This window comes from Eubalaena glacialis, chromosome 7 (genome assembly GCF_028564815.1).
Source record: "Eubalaena glacialis isolate mEubGla1 chromosome 7, mEubGla1.1.hap2.+ XY, whole genome shotgun sequence".
NCBI lineage: Eukaryota > Metazoa > Chordata > Mammalia > Artiodactyla > Balaenidae > Eubalaena > Eubalaena glacialis.
In genome coordinates, this window is record NC_083722.1 from 97498082 (window position 1) to 97523217 (window position 25136).

At 33.8% G+C, this 25136-nt stretch overlaps 1 protein-coding gene across 1 annotated transcript in view; it reads left to right on the forward strand.

Moving 5' to 3' along the window:
• Positions 1–4397: 4397 nt before the first annotated feature.
• Positions 4398–25136, forward strand: part of CHL1 (cell adhesion molecule L1 like) — an 80239-nt gene continuing 59500 nt past the window's right edge. Inside the window, exons 1-4 of the mRNA XM_061197488.1 lie at positions 4398–4488; positions 10152–10257; positions 13275–13462; positions 24402–24524. Of these exons, the coding sequence (XP_061053471.1) occupies positions 4398–4488; positions 10152–10257; positions 13275–13462; positions 24402–24524 (508 nt within the window). The remainder of the gene's footprint in view (positions 4489–10151; positions 10258–13274; positions 13463–24401; positions 24525–25136) is intronic.

The window sequence follows — 25136 nt, forward strand, 5'->3', positions numbered from 1 at the left end:
TCTTAACATATAAGTCTCAGGTAAATTGAAGCTACTCCCTGCAGGAGATAAAGTCAGATATCAAACTAACCATTATCCATATTCTGGAAACTGATGGTGTCATCAGTGTTTGTTATGGCGCTTAATTTATAGGCTTATTTTAAGCCAAGGCTTCAATGTGACAAACTTTTATGGGAGAGAATTTCTTGCATCAAGACCATGTAGTTAAAATCATTAAAATTTCAAAAGTCATATCATCACTATTGAACAATTCATATCTATAAGCCATTTACTATGGCAACTAGGGACTGTTGAGCTCACTAGCCTAAATCAGTAGGTTAATTGAAATTAAGCCTGTTCTCACATATTTGACTGTCTCGTGTTTTTATTCTCTATTTCTGGGTAGGATGATATATTAATCTGGACATATGGTCTCCTAATAGCATTTGAAAGCCTTATTCCTTACTGATAGAGGACAGCTCATTAAACAAATACATGAAATGCCCTTAAATCAGCATTGAATATTAATGGAACAGAGTATTAAATAATAGATAGCAGGTAAAGAGTGATATATAACTATAAACAATGAATTTAGATTACTATTACCAGAGTGTTTCAGAAGAGAGAAGGAAAAGGAAAATTCAAAGCCCACCCACAGCATTAATATTTTCTTCTGACTTTTCATCTTAGAAATAGCTAAATGGTTCAGTACCCCCCAAGTTTATACAAATATGCAGAACTGAGTTTTCGTCCTTAGGCAATGTTCTGCTTTTTATAATGAAAGCAATTTTTTTTCACATTTTGTTTTGTTGACTGGAATAATTCTTTCACCAGGAAAATGGGTGTCATTTAACATAATGACACATTTGAAAATATTTTTAATTACCAATGTAAGTTATTTGTTATTTTAGGAATTATTCTGAACCACACAAGGGTAGGTTTTGTTTGTTTGTTTTTTTTTCCAATTCCCATTTTACAAATGGGTCAATTGATGTCAGACAAAGTAGAGTAATGGCATTACTCTAATTTAAGAACAAACATTCACAACGTTTTGTGGGGCGGATGGCAGTATTTTCCTTAGTGCTCAATGTCACTTTTCTTAAATTAAAATATAAATGAGATTGTTGTCTCTTCAGACTCTCAAAGTTTTAAAACAGCTAAACAGCAGCATTAGTTACTACTTTAAATTTTACCTACTTGCATAAGTACATGAAAAGTTCTGGTCCATAATATCTTGAGGTACAACTTGAGGTGAAATAAAAAACTCAAAATATTTGGAGTTGAATATAAATTTAATGTCTTATCTGACTGTATGGAATTAATTTTTCTACTAGTTGTAAGTGAATAAATAAGTAAATTATTTTTATGGAAAAATTTATGTACCTAAAAAAACTAATTATCACATTTTGAAGCAAATTCATTTTTATGAATACATTATATCATTTGCAAATTTCCTCTCCCATTTAGTAGGTTGTCTTTTCATTTTGTCACTGGTTTCCTTTGCTGTGCAAAAGCTTGTAAGTTTACTTAGGTCCCATTTGTTTAATTTTGCTTTTATCTCCTTTGCTTTGGATGCAAAAGAATATTGCTACAATTTTTGTCAAAGATTGTTCTGTCTATGTTTTCCTTTAGGAATTGTATAGTATCTGGTCTTACGTTTAAGTCTTTAATCCATTTTGAGGGTTTTTTGGGGTTTTTTTTGTATATGGTGTTAGAGAATGTTCTAATTTCACCCTTTTACATGTAGCTGTCCAGTTTTCCCAGTACCACTTATTGAAGAGACTGTCTTTTCTCCATTGTATATTCTTGCCTCCTTTGTTGTAGATTACTTGACCATAAGGATATGGGTTTATTTCTGGGCTTTCTATCCTATTTCAATGACCTATGTATATGTTTTTGTTCGAGTACCATACTGTTTTGATTACTGTGGCTTTGTAGTACTCTGAAGTCAGGGAGCATGATTCCTCCAGCTCTGTTCTTCTTTCTCAAGATCGTTGCAGCTATTCGAGGTCTTTTGTGTTTCCATACAAATTTTAAAATCATTTGTTCTAGTTCTGTGAAAAATGCCCTTGGCATTTTGATAGAGATTGCATTGAATCTGTAGATTGCCTTGTGTACTATGGTCATTTTAACAATAATAATTCTCCCAATTCAAGAACACAGTATATCTTTCCATCTGCTTGTTATCATCTTCAATTTCTTTCATCAGTGTCTTAGGTTTCTGAGTAAGGTCTTTTACCTCTGCAGGTGGGTTTATTCCTAGGTATTTTATTTTTTTCGATGCTATGGTAAATGGGGTTGTTTCCTTAATTTCTAATTTTGTTAGTTCATTGTTAATGTATAGAAATGTGACAGATTTCTTATATTAATTTTGTATCCTGCAACTCTGCTGTATTCATTGCTGAGCTCTCATAGTTTTTGGTGGTGTCTTTAGGATTTCCTATGTATATTATCATGTCATCTGCAAACAGTGACAGTTTTACCTCTTCGTTTCCAATTTGGATTTCTTTTATTTCTTTTTCTTGTCTTATGGCTGTGGCTACAACTTCTAAAACTATGTTGAATAAAAGTGGTGAGAGTGGATATCCTTGTCTTGTACGTGATCTTAGAGGAAATGCTTTCAGCTTTTCACCACTGAGTATGATTTTAGCTGTGGGATGGTCATATATGGCCTTTATTATGTTGAGGTATGTTCCCTCTATGCCCACTTTCTGGCGAGTTTTATATCCAACACATATAAACAGCTCATACAACTCAACATTAAAAAAAACCCAAACAACCCAATTAAAAAATGGGCAGAACAACTGAATAGACACTTTTCCAAAGAGGAACTGCAGATGTTCAGCAGGCACATGAAAAGATGCTCAACATAGTTAATCATCAGGGAAAGGCAAATCAAAACCACAGTGAGATATCACCTCACACCTGTTACAATGGCTATCACCAAAAAGAACACAAATAAGAGAGGATGTGGAGAAAAGGGAACCCTCATATACTGTTAGTGGGAATGTAAATTGCTGCAGCCACTGTGGAAAACAGTATTAAGGTTTCTCAAAAAACTAAAAATAGAACTACCATAGGACCCAGCTTTCCACTCCTGGGTATACATCCAAAAAAAACCCCAAAAAACACAATGCACCCCAACTTTCGTTGCAGCATCATTTACAATTGCCAGGGTATGGAAGCAACCTAAGTATCCATCAACAGATGAATGGATAAAGAAGATGTGGTATTGTATATACAATGGAATATTTCTCAGCCATAAAAAAAAATGACATTATGCCATTTGCAGTAGTATGGATGGACTTGGAGGGCATTATGCTAAGTGAAATAAGTCAGACAGAGAATGACAAATACTGTATGATATCACTGATATGTGGAATCTAAAAAATACAACAAACTAGTGAATAAAGCAAAAAAGCAAATGCACAGATACAGAGAACAAACTAATGGTTATCACTGGGGGAAGGGTAATCTAGGGATAGGGGAATAAAAGGGTTATTAAGGGATTACATGAAATCATGTGTGTGAAACTTTTAAAAATTGTAAATTACTCTAGAGTTTAAAGAATCTTTCATTCAATTAAAAAACAATACATTATAAACAACGTTTGGATGTCTATTATCATAATGTTTCAGAAGAAAAGGAAAATCATAAGAGAAAGTAAGGGAAAATTGATATTTTAATCCTTACTCTATTTACGTCAACATTGGAGTGAATAAACATTCTGCCAAAGTGGAAAGTAACTGATGCTCTTATCTTCTGCTTGAGTAAAGCCTAGATTTGTAAATTTTAGTTGACATGGCCGGTCCTTATCCATTTGTTCTTCCTTTATCCCTTCCCTATATATTGCTATTCACCATCTATTAGTGTGATAATTTTGAACATGAAAATGTAGTTTGACAGGAAAATTAAATGTTAAATTTGTGATACTTAATGAATGACTTAGATGGGGTTGAATGCTTGATGTAAAGAATTGATTGAAAGAGTCACCTTTTGAGTGAAATGACCTAAATGAGGTTATTCTCATAGCCACTGACATTCATTAGAGTATACTAGAGTACCTTCCAAGTAAAAATTCCTCTGACCAAAAAAATACGATTTATTGGTTTACCATATAGCATTTATCAACTGTCTTTTATTTTAAATACAACAAGGAAAAACTAAGATTTGTGTGGAGTTATTTGAGAACAGTTTCATAAGGGGGAAATTATTGCCAACAGAAAAATGTATTCAATTGCTGTTATGTTGACCTTTTACAGTACGTGAACTTAGAATCCCTACAGTACATGAATTTGTTAGTCTTTTGTTTGTCTGTTTGTTTCCAGGTTAACCACGTTCTTCGCAGCTTTCAACCAAAAGTAAGAAGAGACATTAGGATTTTCATTCTTTCTGAGTTGCTTCCTTCCTGAAGAACAATGGGGATGCTGTTAAGTGGAAGAGGATTAATCACATCTCTAATTTTCTTCCTGTTAAAATTCTCAACAGCTGTTGATATACCACTTTCAGGTAAAGTGACAACATTCAATACCTACTTATAAAAGTCCATATTTGCATTTTGATTTTTAAGTAGAATAATTATATGTTGAGGATGTGATTTTTCTACCATATTTCTATAGATTTTACAGCAATCTGTCATCAGAATTCATGTTCTTCTAAATTTTTCAGAAGACTTATATTTGGCCGCTTGCTATAATTAATTATTTTGGAGCTTTTAGCCTCTTAGGCAAACTTGGCACATAACAAGAAATATAACCTATAGATCAGGTGCTATTTCACCATGTAAGATAATCTGCAATATTAGCAACAGCTATTACTTTTATGTATCAGATTAGTTTATTTTAGGGAGAATTGTGACTCAGAAGTTACTGGCATTCAACCAATCAGGACAAAAAAGGAACTGATTAAACTTTGTATTGTTTTTCAAAATGATTATATATTTAAGAATGGTACACTATTGATACTATGTATAAAATAGATAACTAGTGAGAACCTACTATACAGCACAGGGAAGTCTACTCAGTGCTCTGGGGTGACCTAAATGGGAAGGAAATCCAAAAAGAGGGGATATATGTATATGTATAGCTGATTCACTTTGCTGTACAGTAGAAACTAACACAACATTGTAAAGCAACTATACTCCAGTAAAATTTTTTTAAAAATTATATATTTAAGAATGAAAACAATTAGGACAATATTAAAAAGCCATTTTCATAGTACACAACTAAAAGTGTAAAATGATACCACCTCTGCAAATTTAGAGCATTCTATAGGGTGAATTCATATCAAAATGTTAGTTGTGATATATCTTAACATATATTGGTAAAATGGATGTAACTCTTTATCATAAATCAGTTTCAACAAGTTATAGTAATTAGAAGTTCAAAAAACAGTACACCTGCAAACACAATTTATGTAATAGTGTATTAACTATTTAATGTACAGGTTTGGGGAATTTCTCTTGTTTATAAGCACATAGGATTTAAAAAAAGACCGTTGAGAGATTACTTAGGTATTTTTATCCATACAGTTCAAGTATTAACCCCTACTATTTCTTCCATACCTAATTAGGAGAGTTATAATGTAAGAGATAAGAATGTTTATTAGAACATTAGCATTGGAAATGATCTGTGCAGATCATCTAAATTTCAAAGGACTAGTCTTGACTTCAGAAAGTTGAATAAATGTTAGAGAGGTGCTAACGCAACTGAAACTTTTCTTCAGAAGTACTTGGACAGTCTGAGTGTGACTAGAAAAGGAAATAATTCTCTGAGTGTATAATATGTTCCAAAACCATTTCCTAAGGGCTGCCTTAAATACTTGATGTAGCAGTTTCACGTGACACACTTTGGGTGGCCCTGCATTTGTATTTCATCCCCAAGGTAAGAATCTTTTCTCTACTATCCTCAAGTCTCTGTGTCAATATTCACCCTTTTAAGGAATTTCACTTACATGTTCTCAGATGTACAGATTTAAAGTTCTGCTTTAGTCAAGGTGAAATCTGTTAGCCTACACACCACATATACTGGCCTATTTGTACAAACACTGGTCAAGAGCCTGAAATAATTCATCTTAAGTACATTCTTTGGGCTTTGAGTATGCAGTGCCAAATTAAGAGCACAGTTCTTGGCAATCCTTGTGGAAAAAGGGGTTAATAATTTTACATTTTCTTCCCAGTAGCACCAAAGATGCACTGGGATTCCTGATTCAGATTCCTGACCATAGAATATACATTCTGACCATAGCATATACATTTTCCCTCCATCTTTTCTCATTTAGTTCACCAGTGGTGATTGGAAATTTTGTATTAGTACATAAGACACATTTTTATTCTGGTTGTCTCAGTTACTTATGCATTTTCACACTCTAATGTCGTTAGACAACAATTGTTATAAAATATTAATGACATGTTTTCAGAACATCTGAATACTACCCATTTATTTCAGTACTCTAGAGCTCTCACTACCAAATGCAAGTAAGGCAGGTATTCAATTTGAATGTCAATGAGTCTGGTGTCTCTGTAATTGGCCTAATTATGGAGGAAAGGATTTATAATGTAGACTACATATTCTTATAAACACCCAAAGGTTATTAGCTCCACTCCCTGAATAATTAGTTATGGCTGAGACTTTACAACCTTAGCAAATTTAAGAAAGAATAATGTTCTAATAGACAAGTTGTTCACAAGTTATTAGCTGATATCTTAGGGACTGTTGCTATTGTGCATCATCCCTCATCATTTATAACTGTAATAACATTTAAATAGTATGAATTTGCAGTAAGTTCAAGATCTGCTCTACTGAGAAAGAGTGGTAATCAGAAACAAGGTAAATGTCAATGAAGATATGAATGTTTTTTGCATGTTATTAAAATGTTTCTGAATATGAAGCCCGCACTTGCATTGTCACTAAACTAGTAAAATTCAATTATCAGATTCATTAGGCAAAAGTAAAGAAAACTGAAGTTTAAAATGGGAAATGGTTGTTGAGTTATTATTCTAGGCTGGCCATCAGTGCTCAAAATGTGATTCATGGACCCCTCAGGGTCACAGAGATTTGTTCAGGCAGTCCATGCAATCAAATGTTTCATGATAATACTAAAATGTCATTTTTCCTTTTCCATCATGCTGACATTTGCACTGATGTCACAAAAGCAGTGGTGCTAAAACTGCACTTGCCCAGCACACATTAAGGCATTGACACCAAACTCATGGGTTTCCTCAGGACCGTATACTCACACTAAAACAACAAAACATCAAAAAACATGAACCAAAGTTTTGCTTAAGATTGTCCTTGTTGAAACAGTTAAACATTATTGATTTTCTTAAATCTTCATCCTTGAGTACATTCTTTTTAATATTCTGTGGGATGAACTGAGAAATATACATAAAATAATTCTGCTGTGTAACAGAGTACTATGACAGTCTCTGTTCCTTGATTGTGTCATTATTTGAGTGCCAAGCCAAATACCATTTTTACTTAAAAGTACAACTGACAGACAAACTGATTACTTTGATGGATATTTTCCCCAAAACGAACCAAGTGAGCCTGTCACTTCAAGAGAAACAACTGATAATATATGCTGTCAATGATAAAATTTGGGTGTTGAAGCAAAAATTAGAATTGTGGAAAACTTGTATCCTCCGCTGTGAGATTGACAGCTTTCCCACATTTAAGGCTTTTCTTAGATCAGTGATGATATTAACAAATGTGAATTTTTAATATTGTATAGTGATGTGTGTCAGTATTTGGAAGATCTGCATAACTCAGTGAACCAATATTTTTTTCCAGATGAATATTGTATGATGTTACAAAATCATGCATGAATTAAAAAGCACCCATGGATAAAACACTTTAATGACAGAATATGAAAATTTATCCATATGGTTTCAGATTCCATATTGCAATAAACCTTTAAGAAACTGCCACTTGGTGAGTTTTGGTGTACTATCCAAAAACAATGCCCACAATAATCAGAAAGGACTATAAAATATGTCACCCTTTTTCAAGTACACATCTATATAAGGTTGGATTTTCTTCATTTATTTCAACAAAACAACTTACAGCAACATGTGGAATACCAAAGTAGATATGAGAATCCAGCTGCCATCTATTAAAATATTAAAGGTTTGCAATAATGTAAAACAATGCCACTTTTCTCATTATATTTAGTATTTTTGATAAAATATTTATTTTAACAAATGATAGTATTAAATGAATTAATAAATATTTAGAAGATTTCTCAGTTTTAATTTCTAACATGGTAAATATTATTAAATATCACCTACGTTTACAAAAGCACTTTGGGATTTCCTATAATTTTTAAGAATGTAAAGGGATTCAGTGACCAGAAAGTCTACTTACCTGGCTTGAATCTCTAATTTTACAAATGAGAAAACATAGTGGTTCAGGGCCTGGCTCAATGTCACAGGGTTTTAGGGTCTATTTGTAACTCCACTGTGGAATATTACCTATGAGAATCACACTCGGGGCCTTTCTGCAAATTGCTTTTCTCAAAGTATGTTTGCCAGAATCAGATTCCTGCTACTGAACCATTTATATTTCCTTGTGAATTCAATCCTGTCCCCTGACAGAGGTTGTTAGAACTGTACTAAAATTGTAATGTCTTAATTTGAAAACTATTGAGTGTTCCGTGACAGTAGATCTTAACATATATCATGATCTGTGTCCTATTTTAAAACTTAATCCAAGTTTGTATCTTCAGCATTAGTACATTTATTCTATAATCATAATTCTTGGCAATGCCATCCAGCTGCTTGAATTGGTGAGAGACAAAGTCACCCCCTACTTTGTAAATTTGTCTGGAAGGTACTTAACTTGTCAAACACTAAAAATGTTTATCACAAGATGAGGGAATATTTGAATATGTGGAATCCTTTTAAAAGAAACCATCATTTATTAGCTATTATTTTTATCCTAATGATTATTAGTGTTAAGTTCTATAAGGGGGAGAAGTACCCTCCAGATTCCAAGTGGGAAAAAGATATTAAAAAATGTGTGTAAATGGGAAGTTACAAATAATAAACAAGCTCAGGGAAAAATATAACAAAAGCAATAAATAGAAATAAAAATAAAGAGGAGAAGGGTTTTTGTTTTGTTTTTTTTTTGCTAATAATTAATGAAGTATCTTATTGTTTTAAAATGCTATTCTTGAGACTTCCCTGGTGGCACAGTGGTTAAGAATCCGCCTGCCAATGCAGGGGACACGGGTTTGAGCCCTGGTCGGGGGAGAATCCTACGTGCCGCGGAGCAACTAAGCCCGTGCGCCACAACTACTGAGCCTGCGCTCTAGAGCCCGCAAGCCACAACTACTGAGCCCGTGTGCCACAACTACTGAAGCCTGCACACCTAGAGCCTGTGCTCTGCAACAAGAGAAGCCACCGCAATGAGAAGCCCACACGCCACAACAACGAATAGCCCCCGCTCACCACAACTAGAGAAAGCCCGCACACAGCAACGAAGACCCAACGCAGCCAAAAATAAATAAATAAATAAGTTTATAAAATGCTATTGTTCGTTGGTGGCAAGGATGTGGGAAACCACTGTACTCATGTTTGTGGTAAATAGCCCCTTGTGAAATATTAACATTTATCCATAGTCATTACCATTTGTGTCCATGCCTGGAAATTTATCATGTCACTAATTCAATAAAGGAAAAATCTGTATGCTTGAGGCTGTCTATTGAATGAAAAAAATCTAATGTCCAAGAATAAAATTATTAAATAAATTATCAAATATCAATGGAAGAAATCATACAGAAGTAGTAAATTAATTATAATGTCTTACAAAACTGTAAAGAAAAAAACAGAATTGTCAATGACCGAACCAAGTAAAACTGTATAAACACATCAACGTACATGAAATGCCAATAATTTAAACATAGATGTTTTAAAGTTGTTACACTGTTACATTATTCTGGCATTAAATAAATTATATGACAACATGAATTGATGGCAGTGAAGTATATTCCCTACAGCTAAATACATTTTGCAAAGAGGAAGTGAGATTTGTTCTATAATTTTCATTCTTTTATAATCCTTGTACTTACCAATATAGAAAGCGTGTTTATTTCAAAGTATTTCTGTCGTAGCTAAACTAACTTCACCCAATTTTTGGAGAGCATGTTATTTAAATACGTATTTTAATATTTAGTTCAACAGGTTCCAACAATCATAAAACAGTCAAAAGTACAAGTTGCCTTTCCTTTTGATGAGTATTTTCAAATTGAATGTGAAGCTAAGGGAAATCCAGAACCAACGTGAGTATTTCCTTCAAACTAAATAATTGTTTAAATGTATACAATCCTTTATATTAATTTTTACTCTAATCATTATAAGCTTATTGGACTATAAATCTACATACGATTGAAAGTTAAGGATTTCCAAATGAATGATAGCCATGTCTATAAAAATAAAGTTTTGTTATTTTACATATGTTCTTTTGCCAGTTAAAATTACTTTTATCATAAAATGTCTTACGTTAAATACTTAGCATAGGCTTTGGCATTGTGGAAATATTAAACAATTCTTTACCTTATGAGTGAACAAGATAGCTAGAAAACAGAAGATACTTTATTCTGATTAGTGCAAGGTAGCATTTATTAAGCCAAAGTTAATATATTTATAAACGATATTCTATACATATTTATTACTGCATGTCTTTTAATGTAACCATATTGTATTCAGTGAATAGGTTGTTACTTGATATATTTTAAGTTGTCATAGAAATGTCGACTCATCCTAGATGGCAGAATACAAATGACATGGGATATTACTATCTAGTATTTTATTATTAATGAAACAATTATTACTGTAGGTAACTGTAATCACTGATGAAGTTTTTTCTAAGTACCTCCCAGTTTGGAGAGAAAGAAATGTGTGTGTATTGAGATTGAGGAGGGAAAAGATGTGGGGAGAATTCAAGATTTTAAAGTTCTACGAACGTATGGATACCAAGGGGGGAAGGCGGGGGAGGTGGGATGAATTGGGATATTGGGATTGACATATATACACTATTGATACTATGTATAAAATAGATAACTTATGAGAACCTACTGTGTAGCACAGGGAACTCTACTCAGTGCTCTATGGTGACCTACATGAGAAGGAAATCCAGAAAAGAGAGGATATATGTATACGTATAGCTGATTCACTTAGCTGTACAGTAGAAACTAATACAACATTGTAAAGCAACTATACTCCAATAAAAGTTAAAAAAAAAAAAAGATTTTAAAGTTCTAAATGATTCTGGGAAGCAAACCTACATACCTTTATGGATTTACCTGATCATTTTATATCCATTAAGAATGAAAGAATGGAAATTGATTATTTAAAATTGTAATGTGAATAACATTTTTATTGCCTGATAATTGGATATTTTAAAAATTATTAGTGAATCATTAACATGTTAAATTGTCATTATTCACTGGCCAAAAACAAGATTTTACAAATATGAATTAAGCAGTCTATCATTATTCTTTCTTTAAGGTGTAATTAAATGCCTATACAAAACAGAAAATATTAGAAAACGAGAAAGAAAAAAATATCCCATCACAATAGTAAAAGGAGCAAATCCAGCAATTTCAATAGTTAGTAACAGCAATATCAACAAAACTGATATCAAAAACTACGTAACATGAACTGTTTAGCATCTACATTGCAGAGTAGGATAAAAGAAAACTTGAATGAATAGAAAGATATAACATGTCACCAATTGGAAATGTTTAATTTTGAGTATGTGGAGTTATCCTAGTCAATGTATTGGAATTTTAAAGAACAGATTCTATGTGTTCTTTTGTAAGTAAAAGCAGTAACATATAAAACACATAGAGAGAAAAGAAGTAAAAGTTGTTGTCAGGAGAGAGACATGCTCCGAAGAAAAATATGTCTCATGAAATTTTGTTATTCTTTTTGAAAGATTATCAGATTATGTAATACTGTGTTGTCCTGAAGCAAATCTAAATTTGCATGGGTAATTCATATATAAAATACTAAATAAAATCTAATTGGGAAGTCATTATGTATCTGTTGGATTGATAAAGATTTAAAAAAAGGCTTTTTACAGCCTTGTCCATAGGACTGACTCTGTTATATATGGGGGTAGGAATTTAATTGTGTATGTTTTTTCTGGAATACAATTCTGCAGTGTTTATCAAAAGTGATAAAATATTTCTTATGTTATTGGTTTATCAGTCTCATTTTTAAGGAATTAACCTAATGAAATATTTGGATAAGTACCCCCAAAAATAAATATGTAGGGTTTTTTGTAACAGTATTGTTCATAAAAGGGAAAAATGGAAATGGTTAAGTAAGTTAAATAGTAACTGTAAGACAGAAGGTAATAAAATCTGTCTTTAGTAACATTGTAATAATTGGAAAAACTCACATGGAAAAATTATACATCCATTGTGGTCTCAAATATGTTACAGCTATGTCCAAAAATATTGATGATATATGACCAAATTTAATAGCACTTGCTTGTGTGTTTTTGAATTTTGAGTGAGCTCTTCACACGCACGTGCACACACACACACACACACACACACACACACAGAGACATATTGTATATTTATATTTTTTAGTCTCCAAATATTGCAGTCTCTAAAATACTAGTAAAGATCCTGCATTATCTTTCTAATTGGAAAAGTTTTAAAATATAATTTTAAAAAGAACAGAACAAAACCTATTTTCACTTTTTTTTCCTCTCAATTATCACAGCTTTTTCATGGCTTGTTTCTCAGTCAATTCTGGCTGCTGTAATAAAAATATCACAGATTGAGTGGCTTAAACAATAAACATATTTCTCACAGGTCTGGAGGTGAGAATACCAAGATCAAGTCACTGGCAGATATAGTGTGTGGTGATGACCTGCTTCCTGGTCACAGACAGCGGTCTTTCCCCTGTAACCTCACATGATGGAAGGGAGCAAGAATGCTCTCTGGGGTCTCTGTTATAAGGACACCAATCCCGTTTGTGAGGACTCCACCCTCATGACCTAATCACCTCTCCAAGGCCCTGCCTTCAAATACTATTACAATGGGAATTAGGCTTCAACATACGAATTTTAGGGGGACATAAACATTCAGTCCATAGCAGTTTGTAAGACTTCTCAGATTCTTCAGAGACCCTCTTTTGTATTCTATTATATTCAATTAAATGTGTAAATATATACTTTTTTTTTTACTATAAAATATCTCATTTTCCTCATTTCTGTACATTTGTTTATAAGTAAGAAATACGATTTTTCAGGATTACTAACTTTAGTTTTATCTTACAGATTTTCGTGGAGTAAGGACGACAAGCCTTTTGATCTCTCTGACCCTCGGATAATTGTATCCAACAACTCGGGAACATTCAGGATCCCGAACGAGGGGCACATATCTCACTTTCAAGGGAAATACCGCTGCTTTGCTTCTAATAAACTGGGAATTGCTATGTCAGAAGAAATGGAATTTATAGTTCCAAGTAAGTATCACAATGGAGATTTCATTTAATGTTTTAATGAAGTTTAGCAGGCATTATACTGGGCTGCAGTGAAATAACAGATTATTCATTTAATCAGCTTATATAGGCCTTATATTTTATTTATAAGGGAAATTGTCTTCCAGATCTTGATACTTAGAAGTGGATGACCTTGAAAGCAACCTAATTTTGCTGTGTTTCAGTAATAATATATGTAACATGGGAAAAAAAGAGTATTTGTTTTGCCTCATAGGATAAAGTTAAATATATTAGTTAGATTTGGCTAAATTATATTGCAGTCACAAGTAATCCCCAAGCCCTCGTGTTAACACAAGGTTATTCCTTGATGATGCAGTTTGCTGTGGGTCTGGCAGCTCTTCAGGGCAGCTGTTCTCCTTGCAGCCACTGGGCGATCCAAGCTAATGGAGATACCCATCATCCTGTGTCAGCACCATGTGAAACTTGTGCCATCTAGGTCAACGAGTGGGGGACAGAGAACATTGCTTCCAACAAGAAGTTACACAGGCAGCTTCTACTCACAGTTTGTTAGGTGGGGGCAAAGCAAATGACATGGGCCCACTTAAGTTCAGTATTGTGGGTGCCCCCTAGGAGAGGAGAACCAGTGATTAGTATACAGTAGTAATATTTTCCATAAATCATAATCATGGAAAACTGCAAGCTCCTTTACTCTTAAGAGTGTTATTTATCAATAACTATCCCAAAGAGTAAGCAACTTCTTCATTATCAGATCTGGCCTCTGCAGCATGGGATCTCTGATGACTGACTTCCAAGTTTGGTCATTTATTTTCCCAGATTTTTAGGGATCCAATACTACTTGATTCTAACCAAAGGGTTTACAGGAAAAAAATCTTAGACATAAAACTGTCAAGGGTTGCTATTTGGCAATTTCTTCTTACAGAGTTCTAGACACTGAAGAGAAAGTCATAGACCTTCCAGGATATGGACAGTTGATGCTGGGGGAGCAGAATGTACACAAACCTTGGAAAAACAAATAATGAAAAACTTGTGTGCATTATCCTCAAAGTTGGGACAGGGAACTGGGTTTAAATTTTTTTAAGTTTTTTATGTTTTTCTAGAGGAGAGAATATAGCTCAAATTTAGACTCTGACAAGTAAAATATGCATCTTAAAATTTATAGAATAATTACATTAAATGTACAGAACAAATGTGAATGATTATCAAACTATGTGGTATGAGGAAGAATAAGGCAAGAAAGGAGAGAAAAAGAAAGAAAAAACTATAGAAATAAATCTAAATATATCACTAGTTAAAGGTGAAAGTAAACAGACTAAATGCTCCAAAATTTTTTAAAAGCTATAAGCTATCTACCATATAACACATCTAAATCACAAGAAAATAGAATTGTTGAAACTAAAAGGATGGAAAAGATGTCCCAACTTTTGAAAACATAAATAGATATCTTGAATAAATATCTTGACTAGGTAAATACTATTCAAAAGAAAAGTAGGTATGGCTATATTAATATCAGTCAAAATAGACTATTTTATAAAGGCTTCCTGGAGGTTAATGTACTAGGCATATATAATACGAAAATGTTTGAAGCAGAAAAAGGAACTACAAGGGGAAAGAGAAAATACATCTACCATAGTGATGAGAGATGCTAACATATCTGTTTCATTATTTGGTAGCTCAAGCAGAGGAAACATTAGAAAACCCATAGAAGATTTAAAGAACCCATTTACAAGCTCTAGCTAATGAACATGTATAGAACATTATACCTAAAACTGCAGAATGTTTTTCAATATTTGATGGTATATTAGCTATGAAGTAAATACGACCAAAATACAATGGAGAAATCAGTATTAAAAAGAAAATTAGAAAAAGTCTTATATCTTTCAAAATTAAAACATGTCTAACTCAAAGGGCAAATAAGAAATGGCAAAGGAAAATAGAATGTATTTTGAAGTGATGATAGTAGAAATTATGCTTAACAAGACAGACTTGAGGCAGCTAAAGTATTATGAGGAGAGAGGTTTTTTCATCTTCAAAATACTTTAGAAAAGAAGAAAGGATGGAAATTAATGATCTTAGCTCATTCATTTTCATCTTAAAATTGTTATAAGCTATCTTTAGATAACAGGTTAAACTTCAAAAGAGAGCAAAGGGGAACACTAGTATAGAAGCAGAAAATAAATCCAAGAAAGAGGTGTGAAAAGTACACATATTTATTGAAAAACATTTTTAAAAGATCTAGATGTGGGGAAAAAATACCATTTTCACTGATCTGAAGACTCAGTAAAGCTAAAAGGTTAATTCTTCTTGACTTGATGTATAGAATAATCAAAGTCAAAACTGTATTTGGTTTTTGTTTGTCTGTTTGTGAAACGTGACCAGTTTGATTCCCAATTGTATTTGAGGAACACAGTGCAAGGTTTGGTAGAAACTTGCAGAATATGTCAGGAGGAGTTGGTCTTATCAGATAACAAGACTCAATGTAAAACTCCAGTAATGAAGCCTATGGTTTTGCACAGCGTTAGACAAATGGACCAGTGGAACAACATGGAGGACCCGTAAACCAGCCCTCATATATGTGAACGTAGTGTGAAAGAGCTGGCATGGGCTTGCTTTCTTCCTTTCTTTTCTCCCTTCCCTTCCCTCCTCTTCCCTTCCCTCCCCTTCCCTTTCTTTCTTTTCTTTTCTTTTTCTTTTCTTTCCCTCCCTCCCTCCCTCCCTCCTTCCTTTCCTTCCTTCCTTCCTTCCTTCCTTCCTTCCTTCCTTCCTTCCTTCCCTCCCTCCCTCCCTCCCTCCCTCCCTCCCTTCCTCCCTCCCTCCCCCCCTCCCTCCCTCCCCCTAAATGGTATCTAACAACTGATTATCCACATAGAGACACACTTATTTCAAGTCCTAGGTCACATCATATAAAAAATACATTCCAAGTGGATTAAAGGCTTAACTTTGCAAGGAAAAAAATTTTTTTAACTTAGAAAGTGATTCAGACAATGTATTTATGACATCAGGGTAGAGAAATATTTCTTAAACAAGACGAATTAAATCTCCATTAAGGATAATTTGACTACATTTGATTTTTAGATTCCCTTTCATCAAAAGACCCCAGGAAGAAAGGGCAAAGGTAAGCCACACCCAGAAAAAAAATCATTGCCAATGAATATAACTAAAGATAATACTAATGTATTTATAAATAATTTTACCATCCTCTAAGAAAAAAACAAAAAATAAAGTGGTAAAAGACATGAACTTGCACCTCAGACTGGTATGACGAATAAAAATATGAAAATGCTTTTAATATCATTAGTAATCAGAAATAAATCTACTGTAACTCAAATAATAAAAGCATTTGATCCCACAAAATTGGGAAATAAAACAAAGTCTGAGAGTAACAATTTTAGGTGGGAATGTGCAGCTACCAAAACACATATCCACCGCTGATGAGAATAGTTTACTGCTTGGACTGTGGAGAATATTTGTCACTGCCTCCTTAATTAAAGATGTTCTCACCTATGACCCAGAAATTCCATTTGTTTGCTCATGTGCACATGCCCCTTACCCACGTGCACCAGGAATAGCTGTGGTAGCATTTTTGTATTTTTAAAATATACTGGGAAAAACTTAAGTTCATTCGTGATAGAATGAAACAATTGTGGTATATTCATACAAAAATTACTACTCAGCAGTGAAAATTGATGAACATTAAGAATATGTTGAACAGTAAAAGTAAATCTTAGGAAAAAAGGGTGATTTTATTTATTTAAGGTCAGTATATGTAAAAATTAATAGCATATTGTTTAGGAGTATCATTTCATGTGGTAAAATTATAATGCAAAGCAAGAAAATGATGAAAACAAAATTTAGGATGGTAGTTACCTCTGATGGAATGGGGAAGGGGTAGGATCTGCACCAAACAGAAAGATAATGGTGATTTTGTTTTTCTTATGATGGGTGGTAGGTAGAGTGTTGTATTTCTTTTTTTTTATTCTTTACATTTATTTTATAAATGGTCTTTTAATATATATAAAATTAATAAGTATGTAGCATACTGATTTGTCTTAATTAGATATCCTGGGTTATTAAGTGTGATATTATAGAATAATAATGGACAGAGCAGTGGCATACAGTGTTGAAAATTGGCCTCTGGAGTTTGGGTTTGAAATGATACTCAGTAGGAAATGTTCATGAATTCTGGGTCAGAAAACTGTGGTTGAGAATCATAAAATCATATAACTATAAAGCTATACTTACAGTCTATATTATATAACTATACTATAGTCTATAACATAGAACTGTAACTATATAATATATATCTAATTGACTGAAATAAGATGGGAGAGAGGGAGAGAAAGGGAGATGTTAAAAATCTGTTGTAGAAGACAAGGCACGAGGGTGATCCCTAACCTGAATTCTAGTGGTTGCTATGGAGACACAGAGGAAAAAGGCAGTTGCTAGACCTATTGCAGAGAAAGAAATGGCACATTTTAGTATAAGATTCTACAATGAGGATTTAAAAAAATGTTTTCTCTCATTATCTAAGCAGACCAAGTGAAGACATGAACAATGTAAGGATAATTCTGGCCAGAATCTGCTAGTATTGTAGTTAAGAGATGAGAGTTGAATCTGAGCTATGTAGTGGGTAATTGCTCCATCTTTTCTGCTGCTATAGAAAAGAGCAAAATAAATTAGGTTTCTTATGCATCATTTCCAGCCCCTCCTGAAATTACTTCATCATCTAACAGCTTTCTGTAATCATTTACATGTTGAATAGGACTGCCACCCCAATTGTTAGGAGTTTACAAATCAGAGACCATTTAAAGCTTCCTGCGACCTTTATCAATTGATTCTTCTCTTAAGCTGTAAAGAATTGATTCTTCTTTTATATTAAACTTTGTAATTTGAGTTTTAGAGTTTGTATGTCTCATTTCTTAAACTTTTCTTTAAACCAACCTTAAAGGCTTGATCCACCTAAGTTTGAACACAAGTACAGTAGCTAAAAATCTGGTTATTACTCCCTACAAACAGACCTTTATACACAATGTTTACTTTGCTGCTTTTAACAAAATTGCAGTTGAGTTTGCTGGAAAAAGAAAGAGTAAAAGAAAAACAACCAACCAAACACAACGTGCTATTTTCAAACATGGGGAAAAATCATTTAACTAAATGGATTTTCCAAGATATGGCATGGAGAGTTAGTGAATTATTCAACAGATCTTTATTAAGCTCCCTTCATGTGGCAGACACTCTTTTAGTAATTTGAGAGATAGCAGTGAACAAAACCAAGAACCTTAAATCCTGTGGGTGTGGTGAGTGGGTCTGGGGAGAAGGTGAGCTGTATTCTTGCCTTCATTATGACAGACGTCAGTGGAGTTAAAATGATGCTGTAAAGAATTGTTCTGGCTGTTCAGTACCATCCATCCTTCAGGGCACAGATCAGCCTTCTCCACTTAGCATTCTTAGTCCATCTTAGCCTGTACTAATTTTCCTTACCTTGGATTCTTTAAATAATTTTTGAAGTATTATTTACACATCATAAATTTTATGTGTTTAGGTACACAATCAGTGATTTTTTTTCATAAAAATTTTTAGTATAACTATCATTAAAAGCCAGTATTAGAACATTTCCATCATCCCCAAAAGATTCCTTGTGCCCATTTGTAGGTGCTCTCTCTCCCCACCCCCAGCCCCAGGCAATCACCAGTCTGACTCTTGCCTCTATAAATGTTTTTTCTGAACATTTCATGTAAATGGAATCATACAATATATGATCTTTTGCATCTAGCTTCTTCCACTTAGCCTGTTCTTCGTGATTTGTTCATGTTGTAGGATAAATCAGTAGTGTGTTCATTTTTATGGCTGAATAATATTCCATGATACAGATATACCACATTTTGTTTATCCATTCACCAGTTGATATCCATTTAGATTGTTTCTAACTTCTGACTATTACAAGAAGAAACGTTAGCAATAATTAGTAATGTTAGGAATATCCACGTGTAAATTCTATGGAATTTTAAAAGCATTATTTACTGTTTGGGGGAGTGTTTTGACTGTCATATGATTAATCAGGATGCTTAAAAGTGAGAAAGATAGCATCCTGTCTTATTCTTCCTCCTCTACATTGTCTTGATGCTGCATGAATGAATGTTATCGGTGATTGACTTATTAGTTCATAGACTAAAGAATAAAAGAATGAATAAAAGTAATAATGCAATATCTACACACTATTAAAGTAATGTAAGAAATGGCAGGCTTAGGGATGAAATCATCTGTATACTGTTTTAATGGAAACTAACTTGAATTTTTAATGTGCTGGGTTTCTACATTTGTACAGCTTCCTCAGATTCCTCAGGTCAATTTCCTTAAGACATATCTTGGCTATTTACTGCTCTGATTTGGGAGGGCTAGCAAAAGCAGGGGTCCAGTAGCATATGTTAACTTCTTCTACTAATATATGCAAACCAACCAAAGAAGATCAATTTGTTCAGTTGAGAGTGCAACTTAGAGTTTTAAAGGTTTATTGCTGGATTTTGCTGTCATCCGTCAGAGTATGTGAATGACTAGAATGAAATGGGCTGAATTGGTTGTCCTTCCTTAGTGTGAGTTCACAGACTGAAAGGCAATGTTATTTCTCTGTACTTCTAAGTGGGTTAATGGAGTACACCACAGGAAATGGGAATCAATTAAATCTCTTTGCAGACAGAAACTGGAGTTAAGGGTGATACAGCATGTGAGCTCAGTAGCATGCATTCATGATAATGGTGCCAGACTGTAAGCAATTTGCCGAGCACATTCAAGGGAAATGAAAGGCACTCAAAAGCTCCCCAGGCCAGTCCTGTAAACAGTGAGAAATCAAAATAGATAAAGTTCTTTGGCATAGGAAGGGCAGCACAGAATAATTCATTAAACAAATCATAGGTTCTCCATGAAATACGTAGTGTTTCTTCCCTCTGGCCCCCTCCCTATTTTCTCTAATAAAGTTAATTCCAAATAGTTGCATAAAATTGCAGAAGTTGTTATGATATAGGCTACACGAAAAATCAGAAACAGCAGCAAAGGAAAGCTCTTTGTCCCGTTGCCCATCTCATCTCTATACAATGTGGCTGGGTGTACCATGCAAAGTGAAAACATTTGAATAAGAGCCAACATATATTGAGTGATTTTTAAGTGCCCGGCACTATGTTAATTGATTTATATGAAATTGTTTATTTAAACTTTGACACAAATCAATGTATTAGGTGTCATGACAGTTTCCATTTTCTGAGTGAGGAAACTGAAGCACATTAAGTAACAGGCTCGAGTCACATAGTAAGTGACGAAGCCAGGATTCAGCCCTAAGCAGCTGGCTTCAGAGCACCTGTATAACGCGGTGCTACACAGTGTTGCCTATGCTTTGATCATTCTGTTGACACATCTTCTAGATGAGTTAGAAAGCGTTATACTTCTTTGTTGAACATAACCTTGGCAGTAATTATCAGACTCACAGAGAGGTAGAGAATATAGGGAGATTTGATTTTATTCTTTGGGTGCCAGAGAAAGATAATCTGTAGTTTACATAACTTGATGGTGGTTAAGTCACCAGTATCTTTTCATTGAAGTGATTAGTTAGAAAGATTTGTATTTAATTAAATTACTCTGATGCCATTTCATTACAGTTCTTTACTGTTAAGTGTGTTGGAATGGTGGGACTCTACAGCTTGCTCTTAAGAAATTTCTAACCTAGTGAGACTTTTGAGGAGCCCAGAGAGATGAGTTGAAAGGATTCTAGGATGCCAGAGAAAAGTAAAAGGGGGCACAGAAGGGTAAAGATATTGGTCTGAAGCTACATAGCCGTTAGTTTTAGTGTCTGGGCTAGAGCCTAGTTTATCCTGTAGGCTATCCTATAGATAAAAAATACCTTTTTCAGAAGTCTCTGTATTTCAAGTACAGAGATGTTATTTTTTTCAGTATATTAAGTTGAAAGAATTGAGATGATTAGTTTCAAAACCAATTGTCAGCATCTCAAGTTGTAGAGCCCCTAGAGATTTTGTATTTGCAGGTTTGCCGCGTGTTGATAGCTCCAATAAGAAGACTAGCGTGTAGCTACTTTGTCTTTAGGAAAGGTTTTTCATGCTAGATGGGTTTTCAGGAAATTGTACCCTTGGAGTTGTTACTAGAAATCTGTCTGCTACACTGAATAATAAATGTGGAAACTTGCTGGAGAACAGTAAAGAGATGAGTGCTATGATTTGCTTGATTTTCTGATGCAGGTAGACTGATGGGGACAAAATGTATATAGCTTCATCTAGACTTGATTATTGTGGGATTTCCAAACATTTTTAAAGTCCTACTTAGGTAGATGCTGATGTAGAAGTTGGTTCTGATCCCTTTGCAAAGAGACCATTCCATGATCAGGTCCAGTCTTACTGAAACACAATTAAATGATTTTGTTTTTGGTGATGATGGAGCACTCATTTGCAATGTTTTGGTAAGCTAAAGCAGGGTAGTTGGCTCACGCAAAAGAAAAACAATTGTTTACAATTCATTTTTTAAAGTATTGCATCTGTCCAGACTCAACAATGCTAATGTTTATACCAGAGAAACACAATTAGCGAAAGTCATTGGTTGGAGTTATTTTTAAATAGACTCATTTCTTTATTTGAATTAAGGTCAACTTCATGCCTGCTGTTAAGTTGGAGTAATTAAATTTCACATTTATCTGTGGATGTTAACATGTTCCTTTTTAGCTTTGCATCAGACTCGCTAAATAGTTTCGGAGTCAAAGAGTAAGACTTAAGAAAACCTGACAAATTTATGTCCTTTACAGTGTTTATTCTTAGACCTTAAATTATTAAATATATAAATATTCTTCCCTGTTTCCAGGTATTAATTTCATCTTTGGTTAAAGCTGTTCCAAAGATTTATGGTATGTGATAAAGGTTTTGTAGACTTCTAAATTTTATTTTATTTATTTTTTATTATTGATGCCTTGGAAGCCAGTTGAATAACGTAGTTACATTTTTGTAATTAGAATTTTACAATGTAGATTTAATTAATGCAAGGATGATAATGCTTCACTGGCGATACTATCTGTTTGAATTATTAAATTTTTACTGAAGAGGCATCTCTCCAATTAGGGCTTTGTGCAACTTAATTAGCTACTTTACAATAGATACCACCCAGAAAACTGTATATTCATATTTGGCACTGTAAAGTTTGCTGGTTATAGAACAGGATTACATATTCCTTCCATTTCCTAATCTATGTTTCCCTTCCTCTTTTGCTGCTTGTATCTGTATATAAACAGATTCAATAACTACCATGCAACACAGCTAACTTCAACACCAACAAACACCAGGCTTCAGTTATAGCAAGTTTCACTAAAAGATGATTTGAATTTAGAGCTTAGGGTACATACTAGTTTTGTAAGTTACTCTACTTTACTTGCATAAGGTATACTTTCTGCAAAATGACTTGCATAACATTTGTCAGTCAAAGCTAAGTTTTTACCAGATAGGTGGTATTGATATTTTACCTACAAGGTAAAGGTAGGGAATGTACTCAGCATTCTGTCCGATTTTTTGATGGAAATTTCATGCTACCTAGAGCAAAAGGATGATTGCAAGATAGTTACCATCTCAAATGTATTTCCAGACTCACCAGGAGAAATCTGTTACAGTGAGTTGACCAAGAGGGAATCCACTGAGGACTGTCACATGACTGATGCCTGCCTTTTGAACTGGCAAAGGCAGTGTAATAACCACACTGCCCCCTGCAATGTTAAGCCTTGAAAGGTCCCTGAATTTAGACAAAAAGCAATTCACTGTAACCAGCTAGTGCGTCGATAAGAAATGTCAGCAAATTCCCTCAATCACAAGGAGTTAGGTTAGGGGGTGAGGGGCAAGGGAACAAATATACAGGAACTGCACAAAGCTTCTCAAGAAGAAATTGTACAATAAATGAGTATATCTTTAGACTCCCAAGAATAATGATAATCTTTTGTGAACCATAATTTAAGAATGAGATACAAAGATGGAAAACCTGCTAATAAATTCCATCAGGTCAGGAAGGTTATAAATACCTTCTTAAGGTCTTTCTCGTCCATCAGAGTCTGAGTAATTCTATAATGCAAATTCCCATACCAAAGTTGAAAGGTACAAATAATGTTGAGGCAGAATATATTTTGAATATTCCTAGAACTATTTTATAAATAACTTCATAAGAATATCAAACATTGGTGTCAGATTTCAACTTCTGCCCAGTTGCGACTTATCGTCCCAATGCACTGATTTTTAGGAAATTGATTCCAGCATGGGAAAGAAGCAATATGCTGAAATACTGCAAACTCTCCTTTCCTACATCAATTCCATTTCACTTAATATTTTCATTTACTGGGTGTGATTTCAATGTGAATGACTCTCTTTGCAAAATATAGTGATCATGTTTGGCTTTTCATTGCATTCGTACCGTTTTCCCCACATGGGTTTTGAATTGTTTATTTAGTTTGATTATGCTCTGAATGGAATATTTGCCAATTACATTCAAGGGCTTCACAATAAAGCAAAAGACAGAAAATAAGTACCTCCCTAAAAATAAATCACAGTGTTTGGAGAAAAAAGATTCCTTATCTATCAAAACTTAAAACGAGCGACTCCTATGACTCAGAGCTTACATCTCTGCACAGAGAAATATGCACAGGCATACTGTTGCCTTATTGATGGCACAGCAAAGATATTTGTTGTCTACAGTTACAGAATGCAGAAATATTTTTAAGGTTGTATAAGGATGCACCACATATTTTTAACAGTATTTTCCTCTTCAGGAGAGATACGAGAACCAAGATTTGGGGTGTTGAATTTATTAAAAATACTCTAATTTTTAAAAAGAAGAACGCTTTAAGATATTACTTGTAACGTTAAAACATTACTTGTAACATAAATTTTAAATAATGTCTTTAAATGATTTTTTATACCAGATGTTCCAAAATTCCCAAAAGAAAAAATTGACCCTCTTGAAGTGGAGGAGGGCGATCCAATTGTCCTCCCGTGCAACCCTCCCAAAGGCCTCCCACCTTTACACATTTATTGGATGAATATTGGTAAGTAATGTTCTATTCTATTCTAAGGGGACATTTTAATTTCATGCATCATGTAAAATAACATACTGGAATTAAAGATAAAAAATTAATATACGGTTGTCAATGTGAAATCAAGTAGATTTTAGAAACTATTTCTATCTGTTGTCTTCTCTAAGTTCTAAATATACATGAAAGCACTAGAAAACCACTAAATATGTTTCCTGATTTTGTCATATCTGGAAAGAGTAGAGGCTATTGATATGATAAAGTATGTCTATGAAGGAAATACTTTTTGTATTCCAAACCACTTACCTTTGGGATATTATCCATGTCAAAACTGAGGATGGCTTGTATCTATGTTGCTAGCTTTAAATTTCTCTTTTAATAATGTTGTACCCACTTCATACAGTGACGCACATAGAAATTAGTATTAACTTTTGTGTTTAATTTGTCAAAAACTTTTACCAATTGAGTTGGAATTCCAGCTTCTTGTAAAGCCTACTTCTGGCATGTGCCTTAGCAGGGCTCTCTAAATGTTTTTCCATTGTGTCCCACAGAGAAAAATAATAATCGTACAGCATTTGAAAGAAAGCAAAAGAAGCTACTCTTGGCTGCAGCCAAAGTTCCAGATTC